The sequence below is a fragment of the Sinohyriopsis cumingii genome, chromosome 14 (assembly GCF_028554795.1).
Source record: "Sinohyriopsis cumingii isolate HCF-2022 chromosome 14, ASM2855479v2, whole genome shotgun sequence".
Lineage (NCBI taxonomy): Eukaryota > Metazoa > Mollusca > Bivalvia > Unionida > Unionidae > Sinohyriopsis > Sinohyriopsis cumingii.
In genome coordinates this window covers 120,304,533-120,330,268 of record NC_142974.1, presented here as the reverse complement: position 1 = coordinate 120,330,268, position 25,736 = coordinate 120,304,533, and the positions used below count along the sequence as shown (strand labels likewise).

Sequence of the window (25,736 nt, the reverse complement as noted above, 5' to 3'; positions counted from 1 at the left end):
TTATTTGCAATGCATTTTGCTTGATAGGTTATTTTTTCGGCGGGCCCTGTTGGCATTTAGTTTCAAACCATCAGTTTTTGAATCGTTAAATAATGAACCGATCGATGAATACAGCCTGTTAATATAATATGTATCGATCTGATAAAACTTGCATGGTTTTGGTATATAATGAGATTATTATTTCTAGATATATCTACCATAATTTTCCCAGTATTATTAATTTACTGGTCCAGTGTTATTTCTTTCTTATGCAGTTTATATTTCTCGATACTTTATGGGGTATCATTGAAAACTGTACATAATCTTCACCAATAATTCAAGTGTTCGAGAAGGAACTCTTATATTTTCAGACATTCATTTATGTTATGAGTCCTGACATTAAAATTCCCCATTAAAAACATATATTTGTTCGAGTGTGTGTGTGTGTGTGTGTGTGTGTGTGTGTGATTTGGATTTTTGACGTAGCTTTAAAACAATTTCAGTCATATCGCTACGATGTCTGCAGTGTGACAGTTTATAGTGATGTCTAGCACTGGGGCATCATGCCGCAGACATGTAGCATGATGTCCCACCCAGTCACATTATCCTGACACCGGGCCAACCAATCCTTACACTAACCTCTTAATGCTGAGCGCCAAGCGAGTTAGCTGTTAGTACCATTTTTGTAATTCCTTGGTATGACTCGGCCGGGGATCGAACCCACGACCTCCCACATCCGAGGCGGACGCTCTAACCACCAGGCCACCGGAGCGGTCTATATTTGTTCGAAGTACACCTCTTAGCAATTTCCTATGAGAACATGTCGATTTCGTCCTTATTATAAAACTTTGAATTGATGGAGAAACAGACCACCCACCCCCAACAAGTGTCGTCACAAGTTTGAAAAACAGTTTTCTCAACTTTAACCAATGTGTGTAATCTGTATCAGACTGATCGATACTTGTAAAGAATTGATTTTATGAAATCTGTATCAGACTGATCGATACTTGTAAAGAATTGATTTTATGAAATCTGTACCAGGCTGGTCGATAGTTTTAAAGAATTGATTTTATGAAATCTGTATCAGACTGATCCATACTTGTAAAGAATTGATTTTATGAAATCTGTATCAGACTGATCCATACTTGTAAAGAATTGATTTTATGAAATCTGTACCAGACTGATCGATACTTGTAAAGAACTGATTTTATGAAATCTGTATCAGACTGATCGATACTTGTAAAGAACTGATTTTATGAAATCTGTATCAGACTGATCGATACTTGTAAAGAATTGATTTTATGAAATCTGTATCAGACTGATCGATACTTGTAAAGATTTGATACATTTCTTTCTAAAAACGCCAAACTCACAGCTGTTACTTAGATATCTTTGCTTTCGATTTTTAGACCACTGAGTGTATCCACGCAATTCAGTTGTATAAAAACTGTCTAGAAACCTAACATACGGACCGAGAAATGTTGGGTTTTGAGTCGGTTCGATTAAACAGTTCTGTTTGGGCTTTTTATATAGTAAAAACAGTTGGAAACTTGCTTATACACGTTTCAGATTTAGTATTGTCAATATAACTAAAATTTTCTGTGAAAAAACACAATCGTCCATCTAAGTTTTATATCCCATCGAACTTAATACTTCGTATTTATGAATTATCTCCATACATCGATGAGCTCGAATTAATTAATAATGGCTGCAAGCCTTTCATTGGACCATTTTTTCGGCATTTTGTTAATTTTAATATGATTGCTTGATGGGGGTATGGTGTTTGTTTTTAAACGGTAAGGTGATTTATAACTTATCATGAAATCAACCAATTTTATCAGTCAAACGTGAAAACTGAAAAACAAAATGATTATTGCGAGGACGCAGCACCAGCCACAGAACCGAACCAAACTAGGACGGAATTTAATTCAGAATGATAGAACATCTTGTATTTTAGGAAATATGCCAGCTATACAGTACGCTGACAATGTCAGTGTGCCGGAAATTAAACAAAGAAACCGCTTGTCAATTCTTGAAGTTAGGAGTGGCACAACAATGCATGTTCCGATTATTCTCGGTGTCTGTGGTTTACACAGCTGGTCGATTTGTACGAAGGCCAGAAATGCGCTGTATCTATTGCGGTGTACCTGACAAGATTTGGTTTTAGAAGGGCTACATAAAGTCATATTTCATACATTTAAATTTATTTACTAATATCGTATTTTTATTGCTATAATATTTTGTTGACTTTATTCTGGACAATCGAACATCTTTTACATTTATCTGACTGGGTGAGTGGATTATTAACACATGGAAAGGGATATAAATAATATTAATGGGTTAATAATTCCTAATCCGTATTATTTAAATCCACAGATATGTTGTTTTCAGGTAAACATCACTTATAAGCGAGTATTACTGTACATGTATCTATAAAAAATCGTTAATTTTTGTAGGGACAAAATTTGGTCATAAGAATGAAATCTTTCACTTTAATGTATTCATAATTCCAGTGTCTTTATTTACAGATGAAATGTTTGCTCTAAGTACATCGAGTAGTTTTAATCATTGCCATGGGATGTTCAGCATCGGTGGAATACAGTGAGGCGCGCCCTAGAGCAACAACCTCAACTTTCACCCCACAGAAAACAGAGGTACAACATTTCACACCGCAAAAAATAGTGGTACAACAGAGTTTGGAAAGTGAGAAAATGTCACAGATTAATGGGAAGGAAACGAATAAGAAGGACTTAATAGAAGGAGAAATTAAGACCAAGAAGGAGAACGTATTTAAAGCTCTAAATGTAGCAATCGATAAAATCAAGCTTATACAACAGGCTTCAGACTTTCGGACAGAGAATGGAAATTGGAAGGGCGATTTGCTGACGAGCCTTGAGGTTTTCTCTGCAACATACTTTAATATTAGAAGAATAGGAACCTTGCCCTATGATGTTATTCAGCAATATCAGACTGAAGCAGGGCTACGGCTCTCCGAGTCAAAATCTACCAGTGTTATGTGTAAAGTGATAATGGACAGTTGGCAGAGGGGCTATAAAAATGAAACTGGACACGTTGTTGGTCACCAATACACAGGAATGTCAAAAGCTTTGCTTGTTTTACTAAACTTTTCAGACTGTACTCGCGAAGTCACATATGATATTGCAAATGAACCAAATTTTCTCGAAACCGTAAACAGAATTTTGATAACAATTCTTGCTGCACATATGCAAAAGGAGGCTAAGGTAAGATGTCATCTTTTTAATTAGTGACATAATGGTAATATTTTACTTGTTAAATACAAATTTAACTGGTTTCGGAAGCTACACGGATGTAATATTTTTAAAACCTTTTGCTTTTAGATAACGTAAAATTGTAGTCATCTGTTTTTGCAGCATTGTGATATTTTTGTTACTAGATTGTAGTAATCAGCCTTGTACTTGTTAGTTAGAAATGGATTAGAATGAATTCCATCTTATGCGTCTTAATTTCTTAATCATATGGTCACCAATATTTTGTCACAATGGACCCCATGCGAATCCTGGGTCTAATTGACTTAATTCATAATTGTTACAAAATCAGATATAAAGTGTGCATTATGTCAATTTGTGACCAATTTTATTTTGGCAGCCTTTATGCAGAAAGTGTCTCTCTTTCTTTGTTGACCCAGGTTTATTCTACAGCTATACCACTGTGTTACAAATGATGGAGTAGCACAATTAGAATTAACTATATATCGCTTTTGATCTGTTCGATTTATTGATCAACCACTTTCTGACCAGTTAAATATACATATGCTCTCTCTCTCTCTCTCTCTCGATCGATCGATCGACCGCTCCGGTGGCCTAGTGGTTAGAGCGTCCGCCTCGGATGCGGGAGGTCGTGGGTTCGACCCCCGGCCGAGTCATACCAGAGACTTAAAAAATGGTACTAACAGCTGCCTCGCTTGGAGTTCAGCATTGAGGGTTAGTGTTAGGACTGGTCGGCCTGGTGTCAGGATAATGTGACTGGGTGGGACATCATGCTACATGTCTGCGGCATGATGCCCCAGTGCTAGACATCACTATAAACTGCCACATTGCAGACATCGTAGCAATATGACTGAAAAATTGTTAAAGCTACGTTAAAAATCAAAATCACAACGTATCACAACTCTCTCTCTCTCTCTCTCTCTCTCTCTCTCTCCCTTTTGGATAATCTTGATCTTCATGTCGAAATATTTAAATAGTTAAGATTTAATACAGTTTATTAATTACTTGCCTTCGATATTTTATATGGGAGATGGGTTCTTCTTTTGGATAGATTTATAGATTTAAAAATCAGTTCAAAAGCAGGAAATTATATATATATATATATATATATATATATATATATATATATATATATATATATATATATATCTTCTTTATTCATTTTGGCCTATGTCATTTATTCCTCTATGCTTATTTACAAGACGAATAGCTTGTTGTAACGTACATGGGAAATACATTTTATAATGTTATGAATTCATTCATTTTCATTTAAAGGAACTTCCTAGAACGAGCCATATTCGTCATTACTACCTTTGGACAAGTTCATTTACGGTCTTAAAATGTCATGAAGGTTATGAAGAAAATAAAGCAAGCACCGCAGTTAAAATCTTTAATAGATATATTTAGACAGCGCTTTCACTGATTATTTTCTTTAAACACAAATTGACATTTATATGTAAATTTATTTAGTCCAAACACAAGTTGTTATGTTGTCATCGTGAAATGATATCTTGTGGAAATCGGGCATCGATATGTGGGTGGTGTGTGCGACGGCGGTTAATGTCCAATCAGCGGTTAAAGCTCATGTCTATAAAAATGTAAGAGTTTGTTTTATCGTTGCAGATGATCCCTTGTCAATACCACATGCAATACATTTCGAATAGAGCTAAAATTCTAACTACTTGGGTGGGTCGAGAGAGGTCAGAGGTCATAAACTACAGTTACTCTGTGTAACGTCTAAAACAATCCAAGAGTAAAGTCGCTTCCGCTACCGTTATAGAAAGCAAAGTTTACATTGTTTTGGACAGCTTAGTCTCCCGCTTAAGGTGAGGTAAATTGGCTTTCACAATATCATTAGTGTCGTTAGTTATCTTTTTGTGTGCTGTTTTAACTGAACAATTTTCTTTTGAAACAAAAATAAATGATGTTGTACTTTAGAGGAATTGAAAACCACGTGGAAATTTAAATCATATCACACTTTCAAAAACAAACACCATGAAATTAAAAAACCATTAAAAAATAAAAAAAAACATGCTGAGAAAATCAGTCTTTTGCATATCTACAAATTCTTTATTGAAAATCTAATCTTAAAGTATTGATCTGTGCATTTTTATTTCATTATTATCATTTGTTTTAAATTTTGTAAATGTGGCGTGTAAGGCATTAGTGGGCTTAAAATGAAAACTTTAATCTTTCCAGGATGAAGATGTATCAGTTATGTCACGCTGTTTAAGCATTTATGGCAATCTATCCCAGGTGGACCAGAATATTTCCCGGCTACGCAGTCTTGAAATTGTGCCCATTCTTAGCTTCTTTCTTCATGTTAAGGAGGACATCTTCCGTGTGTTTGCATTGTCATGTCTAGCAAACATCATCGATGAGAAAGAGAGTGCGATTCTGCAGGACAAGCGTGATGTTGTAGCATTTTTGTTGACGACACTGAGTTTGGCAGTTAATGACCCTCATCATAGGTGTACGTACGGAAGCGTATTCTTCTCAGCACAAGAATGTGCATTGAGTAAGTTCTATTGTATTAATTGATGATGCTAAGAACTAAATCTATGATAGGAACATGTGGCCACCCAGACGAATTTTGAGAAATTTATAAGTGACCTGATGATGGAAATTTAATTTATCCATGCTGTGTTGCACAGTGTCCTTCATAGCTTCCTACATCGTTGGTGATAGTGTTAGCATTAAATTTCATTTCCCTCCACAAGAAAGGTGTAGCAGCAAAATTAGGTTATAGCTGTTGTCAGACATTATGTGAAGTTAATGTTGGCCGAGTTTCAGAAGACAGTGTGAATAATCGTTTTAAGCTGTATGCTATGCATTTTAATACAGGTGCTAGGTATAGCTGTATATCGATTTACTGCGAAGTTTTTCCGGTGGTACGTATCACGATGCTTTTCCACCGTACCTGTATTTCAGTAGTGTCTGTCAGAATGAATGTACGGATATTCTGGCGAAATGTAACTTTTGAAAAAAATCGGGATTTAAAAAATTAAAAATGTTTTTAATTATTTGCAAGAGTTTCTTACTGTGTTAAGATCAAGTGTTCCTTAGTATGATTGAGAATCATCTTTGGATTTTGCTTTAAAGAGATCAGTTTGTTTTCTGTGTCAATTGCCAATACTTATAAACTATTGACCAGGGCTAGCATGAGAATATATCAGTTTCGGCTTAGAAAAGAATTGCTTGTATTAAAATAAGCCATCTAACTTGTCCCACGTATTTAGTAGAAATTGTTAAGATATTTGCATATGTACTGATGAGCAAAATGCATATCTATTTCACGGTCTCGCTGTAGTTTCTTTTATCAACGATACCAACATGATGAACGTTGGGCAGCCTGGTGGTGTTACCATTTGCGCGCACGTTGAACAGGATTGCTTTTGCTACAGCTCTGATGGCAGACATGATAGCTGATGCGGTCTTTGCTTGGGCCACCTGTCTTTCGGAGAGGAGGCTCTACAGGTTACAGTTCGTCGACAACTGTCGGATAAGAGTTCCAGTTCGGTTCGAAGCCCACTGGATATGCCTTTTGGCATATAGTCAATTCTGCGATATATAACACTAGGTTTATATGGTAAACGTTTGACAGCAGCATATGCATTAGGGTACGCTTATGCTTAGACATGTCCATTTTATCGAGACCGTGTCTACATTCCAATGGTTGTTGGATGCGACTTCGCGAGAAAGCGTGGTATGCAGAGCTATTTTTCGTGAGATGCCATGGCAAGCTCGTCAGGATGCAAGGTTATACTTAATTAGATTCAGTGTCTTGCTTGGATTATTTGTTGACCGTTCTAAAGGAAGTAAAGTGTGATTCTAATGTGAGAGATTTTGTAGGAACACATGAAAGATGGGGAATAATATGTGTAATACTGGATACACGTTAACAGAACTAGAGAATTAATGAATTTTATAAATACTATTTTCTTTCATTTGATAACAGTTTGTGTGACGGTGTCAGATCCTGCCCTGTTAAATTTATAAGCGCGACACTCATTTTAGGCTGACATGATCATGTTCTGGCAGTTTAGTTTATCCATAATCGTGATTTGTGCTGAAACAGTTGGAGTAAAGTGTCTTGTCCATAGTCACTCTGGCAGAAGTCTGGCATGGGTAGGGTCAACCACAATATTGTATTCCAGGGCTAAATGCCTACTATTCCATTTGAATATATCACAATCCTGTATTCCAGGGCTAAATGCCTACTATTCCATTTGAATATATCACAAGATACATCAAAAATGCAATTAATGCAGACAAAGGTTTGGAAAAATATAAGTGCACTTCTTTTTCCCTCTGACTTAACAGTGTTTTAAATTAGTATTCCCGGTTCATGGCAGATGTAAGACAGAAAGAAGCAAACATTTATTCATCCGTTATTTTCCAGCTGTGCGCCGCTTGGGTAGAAATGATGCAAACAAGATCCTTCTTGTTGAACTGGGTTGTCTGCCCCACTTAGTTGAACTGGCCAGAAGTGGAAACGTTGCAGAGCAAAGAGGTATATAATACATTACTCTGTAACGATTGCATCATATCCTGTACTGTAGCATCAAACATAGTATATTGTAACACTATTCATCCGTCTATTGCGACATCTCCCAAACAGTTTTGATGGAAATGCATATATTTTGGTCGTTGTTTTGTTTGTTATATAACCATATGCTAAAGGTTATATTTTTGTGCCTCCCACTTTTGGGGGCCTTTGATCAGGATCGAAGGTCAGATGTATCAAATACAGTGACATTTACAAATATATTTTTTTACCAAGCTTCATACACACTTAATATATTCACCTAAAATACTAATTATACCATAATGACCCAGATTTGCAGTTGAAAAAAGGCTGGGGTCTATGAAGTTTGTTAGGAGTAATCAGTAGAACAGGCAAAATATGTTCTGATATATTCTAGACCGCTTAGGTGGCGTAATGGTAAGAGTGTCCGTCTCGGATGCGGGAGGTCGCAGGTTCGAACCCTGGTCGAGACATACCAAAGACTTATAAAAATGGTACGAGCAGCTGCCTCTCAAGGCGCACAGCATTAATAGGTTAGTGTTAGGACTGGTTGATCTGGTGTCAGGATAACGTGACTGGGTGGGACATCATGCTACATGTCTGCGGCATGATGCCTCAGTGCTAGACATCATTATAAACTGTCACACTGCAGACATCGTAGCAATATGACTGGAACATTGTTGAAGCTACGTTAAAAATCCAAATCACAAGCACACCCAAACACACACTGATCTCCTGACACTCTAGGTAATAACCGATTAGGGTCTACGTTTTTTGCCTATAGACCTGAGTAGTAAATGGGGCCACCCTAGGGACAATGGGACTTAGCATTAAAAACACCCCTGGGCCACTCTAGGGACAATGGAAATTTAACATGGAGAAAAATCGTGGGTCACTCTAGGGACAATGGGAATTTAACATAGAGTTTGGGCTTGTCTAGGGACAAGGGGAATTGAACATGGGAATAGAGTTTGGGTTTGTCTAGGGACAAGGGGAATTGAATATGGGATTTTTTTTTTTTTAAAAAAGTTTTTTTTAAATTTAAATTTAAATTTAAATTTAAAAAAGGGTAGGCAATGGAAAGGCTATCTCTTTTCGAGAAATATGGCTGACCCTGAAAAGGGCCTTTGGGTTTTCTTCTTCTTCTGCTTCTAATTTCTTCTTTTTCTCCACCAACTTCTTATTTTATCTCCAACACTCTTTCTCTTCTTTTCTTTCTTTTTTTTCTCCTCCTCTTCTTTCTTCATCTCTTCCTCCTCTTCTTTCTTCCTCTTTTCATTTTCTTCTTCTTTTTCAATTTTTTCATTCCATGCTCTCATCCTTATCCTTTCCTCTTCATCCTCCTTCTCCTCCTTTATCTCTTTCATGGCACCACTTATCTTGTCCTTTACCTTTCTCAAGTTATTAATTTCCATCTTTACACGATGGGGACTATAGGTATAGTGGTCTTCAACGAGTCTTATTAACATCTGCTCCATCATTCCTAAATTGTCTAAAACGTCTTGCAATGTTTGCATCTTGTCAATTTGGTTCGAAGCCATCTTCTTTGTAGAATGGTTTGAACGACGAATACTGTGGGTTCTTATAGTGAAAGCGCGGACGTGATGGAAAACATCCCCCCTTAAAACATAAAATTGATATTACTTAGATCATGACCTAACATCGTGCAGACGTGAAAGAAAACATCCCTACTTTTCTCATTTCATATAATATACTATCCACATAAGTGAAGCAACAATAAACAAACCCCAAATCTACTATTTACACACGCAATTCATTAAAACAAAATCCATAATCTACTATCCACACAATCGTACGTGAGCGCTTACAAAACCCAAACTATACTCTCCACATACACTAAGAAACAATAAACAAAATCCATAATCTACTATCCACACAATCGTACGTGAGCGCTTACAAAACCCAAACTATACTCTCCACATACGCTAAGAAACAACAAACAAAATCCATAATCTACTATCCACACAATCGTACGTGAGCGCTTACAAAACCCAAACTATACTCTCCACATACGCTAAGAAACAATAAACAAAATCCATAATCTACTATCCACACAATCGTACGTGAGCGCTTACAAAACCCAAACTATACTCTCCACATACGCTAAGAAGCAATAAACAAAATCCATAATCTACTATCCACACAATCGTACGTGAGCGCTTACAAAACCCAAACTATACTCTCCACATACGCTAAGAAACAATAAACAAAATCCATAATCTACTATCCACACAATCGTACGTGAGCGCTTACAAAACCCAAACTATACTCTTCACATACGCTAAGAAACAATAAACAAAATCCATAATCTACTATCCACACAATCGTACGTGAGCGCTTACAAAACCCAAACTATACTCTCCACATAAGCTAAGAAACAATAAACAAAATCCATAATCTACTATCCACACAATCGTACGTGAGCGCTTACAAAACCCAAACTATGCTCTCCACATACGCTAAGAAACAATAAACAAAATCCATAATCTACTATCCACACAATCGTACGTGAGCGCTTACAAAACCCTAACTATACTCTTCACCTACGCTAAGAAACAATAAAGAAACCCATAATCTACTATTCACACAAACATACCTTAGCTCTTACAAGCACCAACACACAAACACATACCCTCACACTATCTTAAAAAAGAGTTAGTGTTTATATTCACACTACTCTACCTACACATTGGCAAATTGATGGTTATTTCTTTTCTAGAGTATTGGGTAGCCCTGAAAAAGGGCTGTTTTTTGTTTGGAACTTCATGGACACCTGGTTAATGGTGGCACCTTCCAGGCCTGGCGCCGCATACACATCTTATCCCCCAGTTACTTTTTACCTTTTGGGGGGAGAGAGCAGAGGCAGGATATGTCGCTTCAGAATCCCAATTTTCGCTCTCTCGGATTCTGAAATTTCTTCTTCTTCTCTCCTTCTCCTCCTCCTCTTCTTTGTATCTTCTCTCCTCTTTGTATCTTCTTTCCTCTTCTTCTTTATATCTTCTCTCCTCCTCTTCTTTGTTTCTTCTTTCCTCCTCCTCTCTTATCCTTCCCTCCTCCACAATGGCTTCCGCGCCAGTTCATTTAATATGCGCCTGGCATATTCCAGATGCACATGAAGTTCCAACAGTTTCTCCAGTCTCGTGTTCATTTTTGGTGTTGATCAATCAACAAGGGTAGTTGGACTGCCGAACGAGTTTCAATTTATAGTGAAAGCGCGTACGTGAAGGAAAACATCCCCCTAAAAACATAAAATTGATCTTACCTACATCATGACCAAAAAAGAAATAACAACAACGCGCGGACCTAAAAGAAACACTCACTCACTTTTTTATTCTACCCATCACTATTTTAAAATTTTTTATAAATCACTTCAATTGACTATCCACATACTCAAAGCAATCCAATCTAACCCCGAAATCTACACCTCAAACACCAAATAAAGACATCATTTTAATCTACTATCCACACCAACGTACTTGATCACTTACAAACACACAAACTCACAAACACATACCCTCACATTTTTTAAAAAGAGTTAGTGTTTATTTTCACACTACTCTACCTACACACATTGGCAAATGGATAGTTATTTCTTTTCTAGAGTGTTGGCTAGCCCTGAAAAGGGCCGTTTTTTTTGTTTGCTATGGCAATCTTTTTTAGTTTCTAAGAATGCGATGTCCTCTGAGGATAGACTTTCTGGCGATAGGTCTGCTTCTTCGGAAAGAGAAGAAGAACTCTTTGGTGTCGATACGACAATCGACAAAGCCTCTGTCAGCTTCAGGTTCTTGTTGCTGCTGTTGTTGTTGTTGCTGCTGTTGCTGCTGTCTCTGAAGTCTGTACTTCTCTGTCCATTCTTCTTTTTCCCTGTTCATTTCTTCTCTGAAAAGCTCTTCTATCAGGTCTTCAGTGATTTTTAACATTCTCACATTCTCTATTTCTTCTGGCTTCGGTATCAGACTGTGTCTGACCCTATGCAAATTCACGTAGGCTTCGTTGAGCTTAGCTAGTTTGGAACCCATCTTCTTAGGAGGATGAGTCGACAATGGATGGTTAGACTGGAAACAACCTGGTTCCTAAAGTCAAAGCGCGGACGTGAAGGAAAACATCCCCCACACGGTTTTTGAGTCGCAACGTTTAGTGAGTGTCATGAGAGGGATAGTAAGAAATGAAAGAGCATCAATCCAACATTCTTATACCTAAACAAAAGACAAAGGCATTTGTTTCAAAACACAACATTTTTTATTCAAAAATCACTTAACACTAAACAACAACTCTAACATTTTTAACAATAATCCAACAATATAACATCAAACAATTTTTTCAAAACACAACATTTTTTATTCAAAAATCACTTAACACTAAACAACAACAACTCTAACATTTTTTAACAATAATCCAACACTAAAAGTTTCTCCACTAGGTAAAGAGGGATAACAGTCTTCCATGGTTTCTAGTAATCTAGGATGACTTCTCTCAAACTGTTGATTTCTATGGTATTATCGAATTCTGCATACAGGATGACGTTCACCGTTTCATCAGGGTCTCGGTCTTTAAACTGAATTTCAACACGAATCTGGCCAGATTTTATAGGGTGGAAATGTCCCTCGTCGCTGCCTTGGTCTGGAGTGAAATCGAAAGCCCACAAAGCGTAGCCTCCTGCATAATCCTCGTACGTAATACCGTGACTGGTATTGGTTCCTAACTGTCCGGTGGCTTCGTACAGGGACAAGTACGATCTCAAGTAATTCTTCTTGGTAAAGTCAGGTTCGAAAGGTCGGGTACACAAGGTCTTGCCATCGCGACTGACTTCGATTTTGGACACGCCAAGGTGTTGAAAGTAGAAAGGATTTTTTTCGGCAGCTCCGTCGAAGGCTGTATTCTCGACGATACCAACGATCAAACGTTTGGGTAACTGTCCTTGGAACAGATGATCTTCGATCATGGATCGCTGTCCCTTGGGAATGGTGAAGGTTTTCACTTCCACGCGTCGTATGGGATACTTGGCAGTCGTTCTGTTCAACGTCTGACTGATGTCGTTTCCCACTTTAGGTAACACTTCCACACGGCGTACGTAGAGTCTGGCTTCTAGGATTTTGGTTTTGTAACCGTCACTATCAGCCATCAAATGGAAAGCGGCACTGCTACGATTCAGTCTCAGGCGGACATCCACCCCGTTCAGCAAATACTTTTCTTGCAACCACATGTCCAAATGCAAACGATCCATCAGTTCTAAACTTGTGTCGGCTCCCGTGATTCTCTTTCTTCGTTCTACAAATCCATCATTGTTGTCTTTCTTTTCATCAGTTTCCAATATTTCAAACTTGGTAGGTTCGTCAGCTTCCCATACCACACAGACATTGAGATGAGTGTTCTTGGCATCTATTCCGTACGTCAAGAGATTTTCCAGGTAGGCACGATAAGGGTAAGTATCCATGCTGCTACTGACCAGTTTGTTATTCAAGTACAAGTCCACTCCACTGAACAAGGAATGCATGAAATTGTTGACGGGAGCTACTGCTTCATCGTCTATAGCACCTCCAGTCTTATCTAGAATTTTGACTTTCAGGTACAAGTAACTGCTATTCAGATCGATGTAATCTTCGGGCTGTCCTTTGATTTCAAACTCGATGGGAGCGGAATCAGTCAGTGAGGAGACGGGGTGAAATTCCACCCACTGGGATTCTTGCATCGTCATCATCGGGGGGGGGGGGGCATGGCAAACAGATCCAGTTCCGTCTTGGAACAAGCGCTAGATTCTCGGTGCATCATTTTTTTGGTCTCTTTTCTCAATAATCGAAAACGTCTAAGTCTCGAACGGTTCTTCTTTTCTTGGCCTTTCTAGCTTGAAGTCTGGTGAAAGGGTGTTTTCTTCGTCGTCTCTTTCTGCCTTGTCCTTGCTGAATGCCTGACTCGGTAGCGTGCAGGGCATTTATAGGTGTTTCTCGGTGACCCAAAATGTCTTTGCCCGTTTGCAGCAAGACATTTTTGCCTGCCCTCATGCAGGCTTCTTTAGGGTTTTGTTTGTCGATGATGACATTTTGGAGAAATTCTTTGCCTTGCGTCAGTGCCGCATCTTTCAAGGCGTGCAATCCGCGTGTCACCATCGGTTTCAACACCGGGGCCACCGAACGAAAGGCCGATTTTAACATATCTCCTAAACCGTGTCCTCGCTGTCGAGCAACCCCTCGGTACACTGGATACATGACTTACGAATCGTGAGAAAACCGTTTTCGAAAATGGAGTTTCACAGTGACTTTTCCTTTGGTGAATGGAATATTTTGTCCCAAATCTCCTTTTATAGTAATGTTGACCGTGTCCAAATACGACTTACTGACAGGCAAATAGTGAGGATGTACAAATTCGCGGTGGACGTGGTAAGTGTTTCCACCTTCCTCGTCAGTGTTCGTGGCAGAATCCACTTTGAAAGGAATGACACGCAGTAACGGTACGGAGGTGTGTCCCACCACGTTATACTCCACCACATCGGAGTACACAAACATCAAATTCAGTCCTTGGTTCAGTTCTACCGGGGCACGAAATAACTTGCTAAAAGATTCGTTGTCGTAAACGATGGGTGATTCGCTTTTCTTCATCATGCTCATTCTCAGGTTCATGTCTCCGCCCAACATGTCATACAATTCAGGACAAAATAAAATGGACAGGAGTTTACTCCGTTCAAATTTCATCAAGAAGCGACGAGCTGTTTTGTGGTACTCCATGGTGACACTTTTGTTAACATGCTCCAAAGCTTTCAGAAACACGGCATTAAACCTGGAGGCTATGGTGCTGACCAAATGTTGACCACTAAAATAATAGCCTGGGGAAATGAACAAGTGATAGGTGGTGTACTTTTGTGTACGGGTTTTCTTGTCATATTTGACATTGCTATCCATCCACTTTTGCAATTGTTCGTCATGAACTTCCACATCAAAAAAATTTTGATTGGGAAGGACATTGAGGACTTGGGTCGGGTGAATCATTTCTACTAAAGCCACTTCCCAATGGGCTTCGTGATCTAAGGGGATGGCTTGAGGTAATTTGGCCGTGTAACAGCACAACGTGTTCTTGGGAAACACCTCCATGGAACTGTCACTGGGTAAGGTTAAGTAAAATTGGTTTTGGTGACTCATAATTCCAGATTTCTGTGGCTGTCCGAGGGGTTAGTGGACGTCAGAGGCGTGTCTCCGCCCAAAATGGGGTTCTGGTTGTGGTTGGAGTGGTGACTGGCACTGGCACTGGACACAAGGTTCCCGTGGTTCCCGTTCGAGGTGAATTTCAGGGAGGGATTAGGAAGCAGGTAACCGATGCAACTGCTCAATAAAATGGTCCACAATTGTTTGTCTCCTTGTTGCAAACTCAAATTGGCGATGGCTGCCCCGATGACACAATACACCACGAAGATTTGACAGAAAAAGACGATTTGCGTTTTAGGCACACGTTCTCCACACCACACCCACAAGGGTTGTTTTTGTAAATCTTGCACAGAAGAACTGGGTGAAGGAGGAGTGGTCGACGTAGCTGCGTCTGTGTGAAAAGGCATGATGGTCACTTCTTTTTATAGTCGATGACTTGCGAAGCGTCGATCCAAGAATCAAAACTGGGTGGATATCCTTTCCAACGTACTTTGACTTCTTTGACACGTCGTTTGCCCACTTTACGGGTTCTGCGTTCGAGAATGCTTTCGATGTCGTACACGTCGTCTTCTTTTTTGGTGACACGTTGTAACTCGGGCAAATAAAACGTTCCTTTGAGCACTTCTCCGTTCATGTCTTCCAATTTATAGACGGCAGGATGACGGCCATGCACTCGTCCAGTGACGCGAAACAATTCGGTCGTCCAGTTAGGTAAGTAACCTTTGTCGAAAGTGCGTTTGGTTTTGCCGATGCGCACCCAATCTCCTACGGCCAACATTCCACTTTTCTCGGGGACAGCCCTCGTCGGGGACGTACCGAACAGGCGCTCAAACACCAACACTTCGTTGTCGGGAGTCACGTCTTGCGGAGCACGTCCGATGCTTCGATGGTAAGATTGGTTGTACGCTTGCACCAGGTGTGGTAAGATGTCGATGTACTTCAGAGTGTGGTAATGCGTAAAATATTTCCACATGCGTTCTTTCAAAGTGCGTTGAAAACGTTCCACGATGCTGGCTGTGGTTTCGGGATTCTCGGTGGGAAAAAAATGAATGTCACGTTTCTTTAATTCTTTTTGGAAAACTTGGTTCAGAAATTCGGTGCCTTTGTCCGTTTGCCATCGAAGAGGGTGACGAGCGCTTTGTTTCAACACCCGTTGCAGGGCTCGCACTAACTCGCTGCTCGATTTGGAAGTCAAGGGCACGACCCAGGCAAATTTGGAAAAGACGTCGATGACACAGAACAAATATTTGTAGCCACGATTGTAGCTGGCCAAATGAGAGACATCGGCTAAATCGGCTTGCCATTGATGATCGATGCCTTCCACTCGGGTGCGACTTCTGGCAAACTTGCGTCGAATGGGTTTGTGTAAAGTGTAGGTAGCTTGTTCTTGTAATCATCGTTGCACTTGAGGTAAACGGAGACTTTTCAGTCGAGTTTTGGCAGCACGATACAATTTTTGAACTCCTGCGTAACCTGCAGGATGAGAGGGATCGTAGTAAATGCTGGCTAAGACTTTTTCCATTTTTATTTTTTGTGTTAATAAGACACCCACTCTTGGAGGATGCTACTCTTTTTCTCTTGGGGTACTTTCTTGGATTGCAATGCTTTGCGTGTGCGGCCGGCAATAGGTGTCGAAGAGAAGGATGTCTGAGCGGGGGATATCGGTTCTTGTTTCACTTCTGTCTTCACTTCTGTCTTCACTTTCTTTTTCTCTTGTGATGAAGAAGGGGTGGCCATCATCTTTTTAATCCATCCAATTCTGGAGGTAGGTGGTGTTGTTAACTTGCGTACTTTTTCTGGTGGAGTTTGAAACCCTTCTTCTTCTTCTTCTTTTCCTTTTTCTGTCTTGGTCACTGGTACTGGTGGTACTGGTACTGGTACTGGTACTGGTGATGGTGCTGGACTTTTCATCAAGGTCTTAAAATTTTTCAGAGTGGGTAGAGCTGTTTCGTCTAAAGCTTTCTGGTGAAAGAGTTGCAGTCGTTGCAAGAGTTGACCGTACTTTTGCGATTTTTCTGTTTCGGACAAATCTTGGCGATCCATCAAGGACTGCAATTCGTGTTGTAACTGGGACATCTCGCTCAAATTGGGATTGGGAGGTAAATGCGGGGTGCGTTGTTCTTGCCAACGATGGTATTCCATCCATCGTTTGTAAGGCACTAAAGCTAGTTTTCGTCCTTCCATGGGGTTGTCAGGGGTCGATTCTGAGATCTTGGGACTTCCGAGACCTTTTTATCTTGCTCCCACCAGTCCTCCCAACATGGTTCCCAAGACTCCTTTCAGTATGGGACCTAACAAGAGAGGCAAAATGCCTCCACGTTGGACCAACATCTTCTTTTTTTGACGAATGGGAATTTTCTTTCGAACCATTTGGCGAAGAACGTGACGATGCTTGCTTAAGCATTGTTTCTGGTGTTTGGACAAAGGGATCGTGCCTTTCAAAACGTTCAAACAACATTCGCACACGGTATCGATGACCTCTTTGGAGGCTGTTTGAATGAGTTTTTTTCGTAGGGGTGGAGAAGCTTTGGACAGGACAGATAACATGTCCCCATGTTTGGCTAAACGTGGTGGCAGTCCTTTCCTTTTCTTTCCTTGGGGTTTTCTGGAGGGTGACATCTTTGAGTCTTCAGGAGCACCAAAAAAACACTGATACCCTACTTGGTCACAGGTCTTTTTTATACTGGAACGCGTCGCCACTGATTGTCTTTACGTCGTATCAGTTTGAGGACAGGCATGACACGTCGTGCAGGGGTACGCAACGGACTAAATCGAGCCAGTTCTTGCTTGGACAAATCCAGTAAACTTTGTAACATGCCCGATCTTTCATGGACTTTGATTTTGGGAGAAGGTACTTTGTGAGCAGCAGCCACTGCCACTAAATTGGAGGGTCCTGCCACTGGGGAAGTTCTTTTGGGGGTCATTAACGGAGAAGTTCTTGGTGTGATCAACGTCTCCAAGTACTCTTCAGTTCCTGGTGTCATCAACGGAGAAGTGGATAAACGTGAGGATGCCGGAGACGCAGTCACTGCCGTGGCAGATCGTGGTTTGCGAGTGTAAGGTTGCGTCCTGGCCGAAGTGCCGCTCTTGCGACTAGTTATCTTCTGTGGACTTTTCTTTTTCTGGGGACTTTTTCTCTGTTTCTTTTTCTGGGGGCTTCTTTTCTTTTTCCGGGGTGGTGGTGTCTGGTCAGAGGAGGGTCCTGCCACTGGAGAAGTTCTCCTTGGGGACCTGGTCTTTTTCTTCTTGGGGCTTCGTTGGACTTTTGTCTTGGGTATAACTTTGGGGGCATTAGGATCCCATCTTAAGAGTGAGCGAATGATGACCCCTCCTAGAGTACCGCTCCCTCCAGGTTTCAAAATGATCTGTTTTTTGGTTTGAGTGTCGATGCGGGGATCGGCCAGTTGGACCAAAGCGACTTTGTTTCGATCAAAAAAGCGTTTGATTTGATGAGGAATCTGAATGATTCCTTGGAGTAATTGACGTGCCGTCACCGTGAACCATCGTAAGACTTCTTTGAGACTAGCTTCTAAGACACGAGCTCGTGTTTGTGGATCTTTTTCTCCACTGATGCCATACAAGGCACGAATCAATTTGACGGGAAGATGCGACTGAAGGGACGTCATGTTCACACTGTGTGAGACAGACGAAAAGAATCTGAGGTTTTTTATAGATTTTTTTATGGGGAGTGAAATGAAGTCGAGGACGGAGACGTGTACAGGACAGGCCCTCCGTCTTGGCACCAGTGGTGAAACAAGTGGGTACGAAATCGCAAATCCTCGGGAGTCGTAGGTTTCAAATCGACGAGTAAATAGGCGTGTGGCGTTTGAGTGGCATCGTCGTACGCCTGAGTCAGCCAAGGCGTTCCTAACTGTTTGGCTAAGACTTGCACTTGCGATTTATCTCGAGGGCTTTTAAACAAGACCACGTAATGCGCATTGAGACTGATGGTGCGATGGGCTTTACTTTGTTGAAACAAATTTTGGGTGATGTAAACGACACTGGCATTACGGTGATGCCCTTTGCGCGTAAACCACAGTTTAATTTCTTCTTCGTCTTCTCCTAACATGTCGTCGAAAATGACCAAATGGGTTTGACGGGAGTCAGAGACGATACCGTCGTCTTCTTTAGGAATGCCTTCCACAAACACGATGGAATCGCCTTGACTTTCTCGCAAGAGGCTGTACGCCGATTGCCACTCTTTGTAAAACCACACGATCCGTTGAGGTGGCCGATCGATCAAATGATGTTTATGTTCGATCAAACGTTTGACGAATTCGGTTTTGCCTGAACCGCTAGGTCCAGCAATGAGCATGTTAAAGGGATGGCGAAGATACAAAGCCTCCCAACTGGCACGATCTAAGTGTTCGTCGATGACTTTGACAGTAGAGGAAGAGGGAGCAGAGACAGCAGAGGTAGCCATGGTGTGAGAAATGTCACTTGTGACACGAAAACAAACAAGACAAGAGTTTATATACTTTTTCAGAACACGTTTATTGACTGTTTCAAACATGAATACGAAAGACAAAAATACATAAAAGCCAAAGGCTTAAGTACAAGAATAAAAGGCACATGATAACCATGAACGTGGAATAAAAACAAGTGTCTGTACAACATGTTTTGGGTAAAGTTCTAACCAGTTCTATAGTAGGGGGTAAGGTCACACAAGTGTCCTCCCGAAAGGGTCTTTCAGGCCTGTCCACGACAGTCCTGTCCTGGGTGACGGGTTCTTCTGGCACCGTCACTAACACAGGTTGAAAAGTAACTTTTTTCCTTGAATAACTCTCGTGCATACTGGGCCACCTCTTGTGCCCAAGCCTCAAAACCCTGGTCTCGGTGATGTCCAACATTTGACTCCTAACCAATCTGGTTTCTTCTTCGTCAACGACATGGTAAGTTACTTCAATGAACAATGAACTATCGATCTTGCCTAGGGTTCCTTTTTATATACAGACCAATACCGACGTGACCGTACGGCAACGTAAAGTGATTGGGAAGTCGCACTCGCTTCTGGTATACAATTTGATTGACTTTTTCCAAGGGTCGACTGACGATGTGGTGAGTGGGTAAACGTACAATCTTGTTCGGTTGATAGGTGGTCACTTTAAAGTTTCCATCCTCTCCCGATTGCAAGGCTTCTTTCAATACCCCAAAGTTGACCACTCGACTGGTACGATGATTCAGAGTCAGTCCTTTCACTATGCACGTCGTGTGCACGTCTCCTTGTTTGTCCCGGTATTCGTAGCCGTAATTTTGGGGGCCGCCACTGACGAAACTTAGAATCTTGTCGTCGGGATGCTCGTCTGTCCAGGCTCCTAAACGGTCTCCTTCGATGTCAGGGTGATGTTGAATCGGGTGATGGATGTAAATGCAACTGTCCGTGTCAAAGTACAGGACGCGTTCTTCTAACAGTTCTAAAGCTTCGTACAATTTTAAGCGATCATGAGCTGTCACGTAAGCCGCAATGATGACATTTCCAAAAGGGTCGTCTTGTACAAAGTCCAGATCTTCTTCGTAATTGACCAAGATCAAATCCTCTCGAACGACGTCCACGTGTTTCATGTATTTGGTTTTGTCGTGAATCATCTGGAAGTAGCGGGAAGGTTCTGTTAAATATTCCGTCTTGGGTAAACACGGTCGTTGTGCCATTTTACCCCACAAGCAATTTAACATCACTTTGGCAAACGATCGCCTGCCTTCGTTTTTTTCGATGTGGTCTAAAGAGATGCCTTCTTGTTTCTCTTTGAATTGTATTTGGTCTTCGGGAGTGTGACACCAGGAAGGATAGCCGCTGGCTTCTTGTTTCAGTTTCAAAAAGGCATCCACGTAGTCGGCGAAAATGCCTTTCTGAGTAGGGTCACCCTTGTGGTACTGTTGTGTCTTGGGAAAGTGGCAAATTTCGTACACTTCTAACAGTTGGTATCCCATGTCCAGAGCTTTGAAGAATTCCACGCTGACCCAGGTTCCCGTCAAGGCACGTTCTTCCTGGCTGTGATGGCAAGGTTGGTCCTGATTGCACGTTTCGGCACAAGTACGGCACAAGGGAAACATCAGTTTGCCTTGACAATGGTGAGGTAAGACGGGATGGTATAGGTTCGTGGGAGGCAAAACTTTACACTTGATCAAGCCTTCGTATTGTCGAATGTTTTTCAGGTCGATGTGTTCCGTCAGCAATCGCGGGTGCCCTACAGGAAAGCGACAATATTTGCACACGTAGGGATACAGCGAACACACATCCAAGTATTTGATTTCTTCTCCTTTCTCTTCGTCGGCTTGGTACAGCAAACAGGTGGCATTGGTCCTTCCTCCGTACAAACTATCCCTCGGGTTCAACGGGTCCATGAACTGGTAACTTTCCACGAGGCGTTTAAACTCGGGATCGGTTTTCATACGGTGATCGTACTCGTGTTCCCACATTTCCACCACTTGGTATCCTTCCTGTTCCAACTTTAGGCGTCGCTGACAAGTGTCCTGGTACAAGTCTTCCATGGTCCGTTGTAAAAACTGATTTTAGGTGTCACGGTCAGGGTAACAGACGGGACATCCGTGAAATAAGCAACCGTTAAACTCGTACACGATCTTGGGGTTTTCTAAGTCCCAGCCATCGACCGAATACGTTCCGGTGGTCTTTTCACCCCCTCCGTTGCGGGCATGCTGAATCTATTTGTCTTCCTTGTCGCACAAGTAATGTAACCAGCGTAGGGCTTTGACCGAGTATTGACGCTTGACATAGTGGGTCGTTTGAGGGCTGATGACAGCTACGGTGTTTTCAGGCATGAATCGTTGTCGATACACTAAGGAACACGCTTTGGCAATGGTGCAAGCTTCTTTCAAAGGATCGACCCCTCCGTGTTCCATGAACAGTTCTCGAAATTTTCCACAGCAACGTCGTAAAATGTCCACGTCGGAACGACAATACTTTAGCATTTCTTCCTGAAAGTCGAAAGGGTCCGAGGCGTGAGCCTGGTACCGAGCGTAGAAAGCTTCTCGTTGTTCGGTACGCATGTTGTCGGGGTCGTAATAGTGAGCCTCAGGCAAATGGGGTAGAACGGCGTGTTGATTGGCTTCCGTATTGAAAAAGTGTGGAAAGTACCCTTTAGCCATTTCTGTCATTCCAAACGTTTTAGGCATTCGGCTCAAAGGCATGGCCAAGTAGCTCATCGAATCTTTAAACTGTACTTGTCCCACTTGCATGAAAATGATTTTGGCTCCGTTCAAAGTCACTTTAGGACGCTCGGTGCCTTGTTCCGTATAGTATCTGAGAAGAAACTGTCCATCGTATCCGGAGAAATTGTGAGCCATCACTGTGGCATGACGATGACAATCTCCGTAACGTTCGATGTCCTCTTGGCTCCACGTCTTGTCGATGGGGTCTAAGACCCATTGGGCAAAATCGGCTAACGTGTTCGGTCCCCGAAAGATTTTTTCACGTCCTCCAGGAATCTTGCTGCAGTGAGGGCAATGACTGAAGATAGGTTCTTGAATGCGCTTCTCGCACGCTCGATGAGCCACGCAGAAATTAGGAATGTGAATGCCGGTCTCTTGCATGCATTCGAAATAGAAAAAGATGAAATTGCCTTTCTTCTTGTGACCGTCCTCTTTCTCTGGTGGGGGTTGGTATTTTTGCACGTAGCATTCGTGTTCCAAGTCCACGATGTGGTGACAAATGTGACATTTTTTCTTTCCTCGACATACGTGTGCCTTGGTACTGTTGGTACGTATGCCTTGTCTACACGTAGGGCACAATCTCAGGAGTTGACAAGCACATTTCTTCTGTGAACCTTGTGTTTTCAAATGTTGTTGGTAACAGGTAGGGCTGACAAACGTGCGCAGACAAGTCGAACAAGGCACTGGTTCTTCGCTCAGACAGGGTGGAGAGGCCAAACATCCTGGGCATTTCCATCCACAATGCTTGTGTTGCTCTCGATTATTATAACCATAGTCACATTTCTCACAGTAATATCTGTATCCCAGGAATCCGGTGATACTGGTAATGGTATCGAAATGGTCATCGTGATGATAAACATGAATGTATTTTCCATCCTTAAAATCTTGGCCTCGAAACAACAGAGGTCCGCGCATTTCTTGAGGGTGCACTTTCAAGGTGTAGCGTGGAGCTAGGGCATCTTGCAATTTTTGCATCTCAGGAATGCCACAGGGTGTGTCTTTGGACAGGCCAGCTTGTTGCAACAGGAGTTCTGCTTCGTTTCGTTGTTTGGTTCGGTTCGATTTTCGAATGTTCTCCCAGGTTCTTTTCCATTCTACCGTGTCGTTCTTGTTGGCATAGGTTCGTCCCACCACGATGGCACGGGCTAAGCACATCTGGTCTTGAGGGTTGTTAATTCGGACGAGACTTGTTTTGGTGTTGCGAAGGTCGTCCACCAATAACATCTTTTTGCGTCCTGTCCCTTGAGGAAGAGAGACGTGAGCCATTTTCAGTGTGGCTTTACCATCGGTGATGTCAAACTGGTCATTAGATTGTTGTACGTGTTGAATCTTGTCCATGACTTTGGAAGGGGTTAGTTCTGCGGGTCTGCTAAACTCGATCCAAACAGGGGATTTCAAACCGTCGTGATCTATGGATAGTGTCAAGCGATCGTCTTCTTTGGGTTGACATTGTCGCTTGAGTGAGGTGAGCAAAGAATCCCACATCTCGGTGATAAACCCTTCTGCTTTCTCCAAGGGTACGTCGGCCTTGAAATCTTTAAACTTCACCGTGTAGGTGTAAGCCGTGGTTCTAAATTTTCTAGAGGAGCGCTTTTCCGTCTCTCGAATGGAATAGTACTTTTCAGGGTTGACTAAGGGTGGTGAACTTGGTTTAGAGGGTTCGGATTCTGGTTCACTCATGTCCTCTTCAAAATCACTGGCATGAATTTGTGCCAAGATTTCAGCTCTGGTACGAGGCGATAGATCACGTTTCTGCCTCTTACTTTCTTCTTCTTCTTCTTTCTTCTCGAATGAATAGGATCGTTTCATCTTGAGTGCAAAACGTCAAATGACTCAAGTTTAAACACCATAGACTAATTTATAGTCATGACAAACCAGCGTATATAAAAGGGTGTGTGTCTTGTCCTTTCACTATTCATTTCACTCTCAAACCGAGCACAACGATGGAAGAGACTAACCAGATGGAACGTTTCGTCAGAGCTTTGCGAGGGGTCATTAGAAAATTCTCTTCAGACCAGCTCACGGACTACTCTCCTTCCTTTCGAGATAAAAGTCAGGATACTTGCTATATCTGTCAGAAGAAAGGGCATTGGTCTTCAGAGTGTCCAGACCGTCAAAAAAGAAAAAAAACAGGGGCTAAAAAGACAAAAGTCAAGATACCTGTTATTATTGTAAAGAAAAAGGACACTGGTCTCCAGATTGCCCAAAAAAGAAACAAGAGGAGTCAGAAGAAAAGAAGGATTCTTCAGAAGAAGAGAGGGATTCTTCGGAAGAAGAGAGGGATTCTTCGAAAGAAGAGAGGGATTCTTCAGAGGAAGAAAGAAGACAATTCTATTTAAAAGAGGCAAAGAAACAGGAGAAGAAAAGAAGAAGGGAAGAAAATGAGGAAAAAACGGTGAAGATTTTCAAAAAACAGAGAGACTAAATAATGAGAAAGAAGAAGTGTACGAACTTTTTAAAGTGTTCTGTGGTGAATTGTGAATTGGATTGTAAAAAATGGATAAAAGAATACATGAATGATATAAGGTAAGTGTCTTTGAGTTTTGATTTTAAAATAAGAAGCTACACTCACGCACTCATACACAGACACGTACTATAAGGGTAAAATGGGTGGGTGTTTTTTTTTTGGTTTTTTTTTGAGTTATTGGCAAATTGAAATTGTATTTCTTTTCGAGAAATGTGGGTGGCCCTGAAAAGGGCCTTTTTTCTTTATGGTGTAGGAGTGAGTTTAACCAATCAACTTTAACTGCCTTAAGCCTTTGCCACGGCCAAGGCCTACTTCTGATGATTGGGTTGAAATCACTAAGGGTGGTACGACAGGCTTAGTCACAGGGTTGGCGTGTTTAGCTCGGGAAGGTCGTATTGTCTTCGGTCGTGATAAAGAAGTCTGATACATTTGTTTCAGACTCCTTAACTCCGCTAAAATGTCCAACAGTACCGTAGCCGTTTGATTTTCACCCTCTTGTTTCTTTGCTGCTACTTCTTCTTGCTGTTGTTGCTGTTGTTTTTTCTTACCTCTTCTTGTTGCTGTTGCTGTTGCTGTAGGAGAAAAGTTTGTTCCGCTTCCTTTTGTCGTTGCATAAATTTCTCCAATTCTTCTTTCTGTCTCTGTCTAAAATTCTCCACTTGCGGTAATGACGAAGGTTCCGGAACAAATTCTTGCGAGGTAAGAAAATCCACAAAATCCCAATGTACCTCTTCTGAAAGTAAGTCCGGGTTCCCTTGGGCGGTCTCCCCTGCTGGTGCACCCCAATGGATCGTTTTCTGAATTTCCGTCATGTTGAATCACTGTCGCATAGATTGACTGCACACAAGCGCTAGCGAATCTATATAGACCAACTGACGTCACAGACTAATCTCTTCGGATTGGATGCGGGCTGACTGAATTTTGTAACGTGTGTTTGGATTGGAGAATGAACTCAATCCGTTTCAATCCTACCTCTACCTATAAATAAGCGCAGTTCAGTGCATTGATTTACCTGTTCTCGTCGCTTCAAGATGTGGACCGATGTGCAATCTTCTACGCTTGTGTCTTCCATGATGTTCCGGACGGACATACCCATGTATGTCCGATCCAAGTGGACCATTGTCCACAGGACAAACACCAGTCTGTGGATACGTAGGATCTACGTAGAAAGACAAGGATGCCTGAAAAGAGTC

At 41.5% G+C, this 25,736-nt stretch overlaps 1 protein-coding gene across 1 annotated transcript in view; it reads left to right on the top strand.

The window, feature by feature from the left end:
- The window catches only part of LOC149784713 (uncharacterized), a 70,589-nt gene that overhangs the window by 20,407 nt on the left and 24,446 nt on the right, over positions 1–25,736 (top strand). Inside the window, exons 2-4 of the mRNA XM_089932741.1 lie at positions 2,508–3,221; positions 5,427–5,745; positions 7,630–7,740. Of these exons, the coding sequence (XP_089788867.1) occupies positions 2,553–3,221; positions 5,427–5,745; positions 7,630–7,740 (1,099 nt within the window). The 5' untranslated portion in view covers positions 2,508–2,552. The remainder of the gene's footprint in view (positions 1–2,507; positions 3,222–5,426; positions 5,746–7,629; positions 7,741–25,736) is intronic.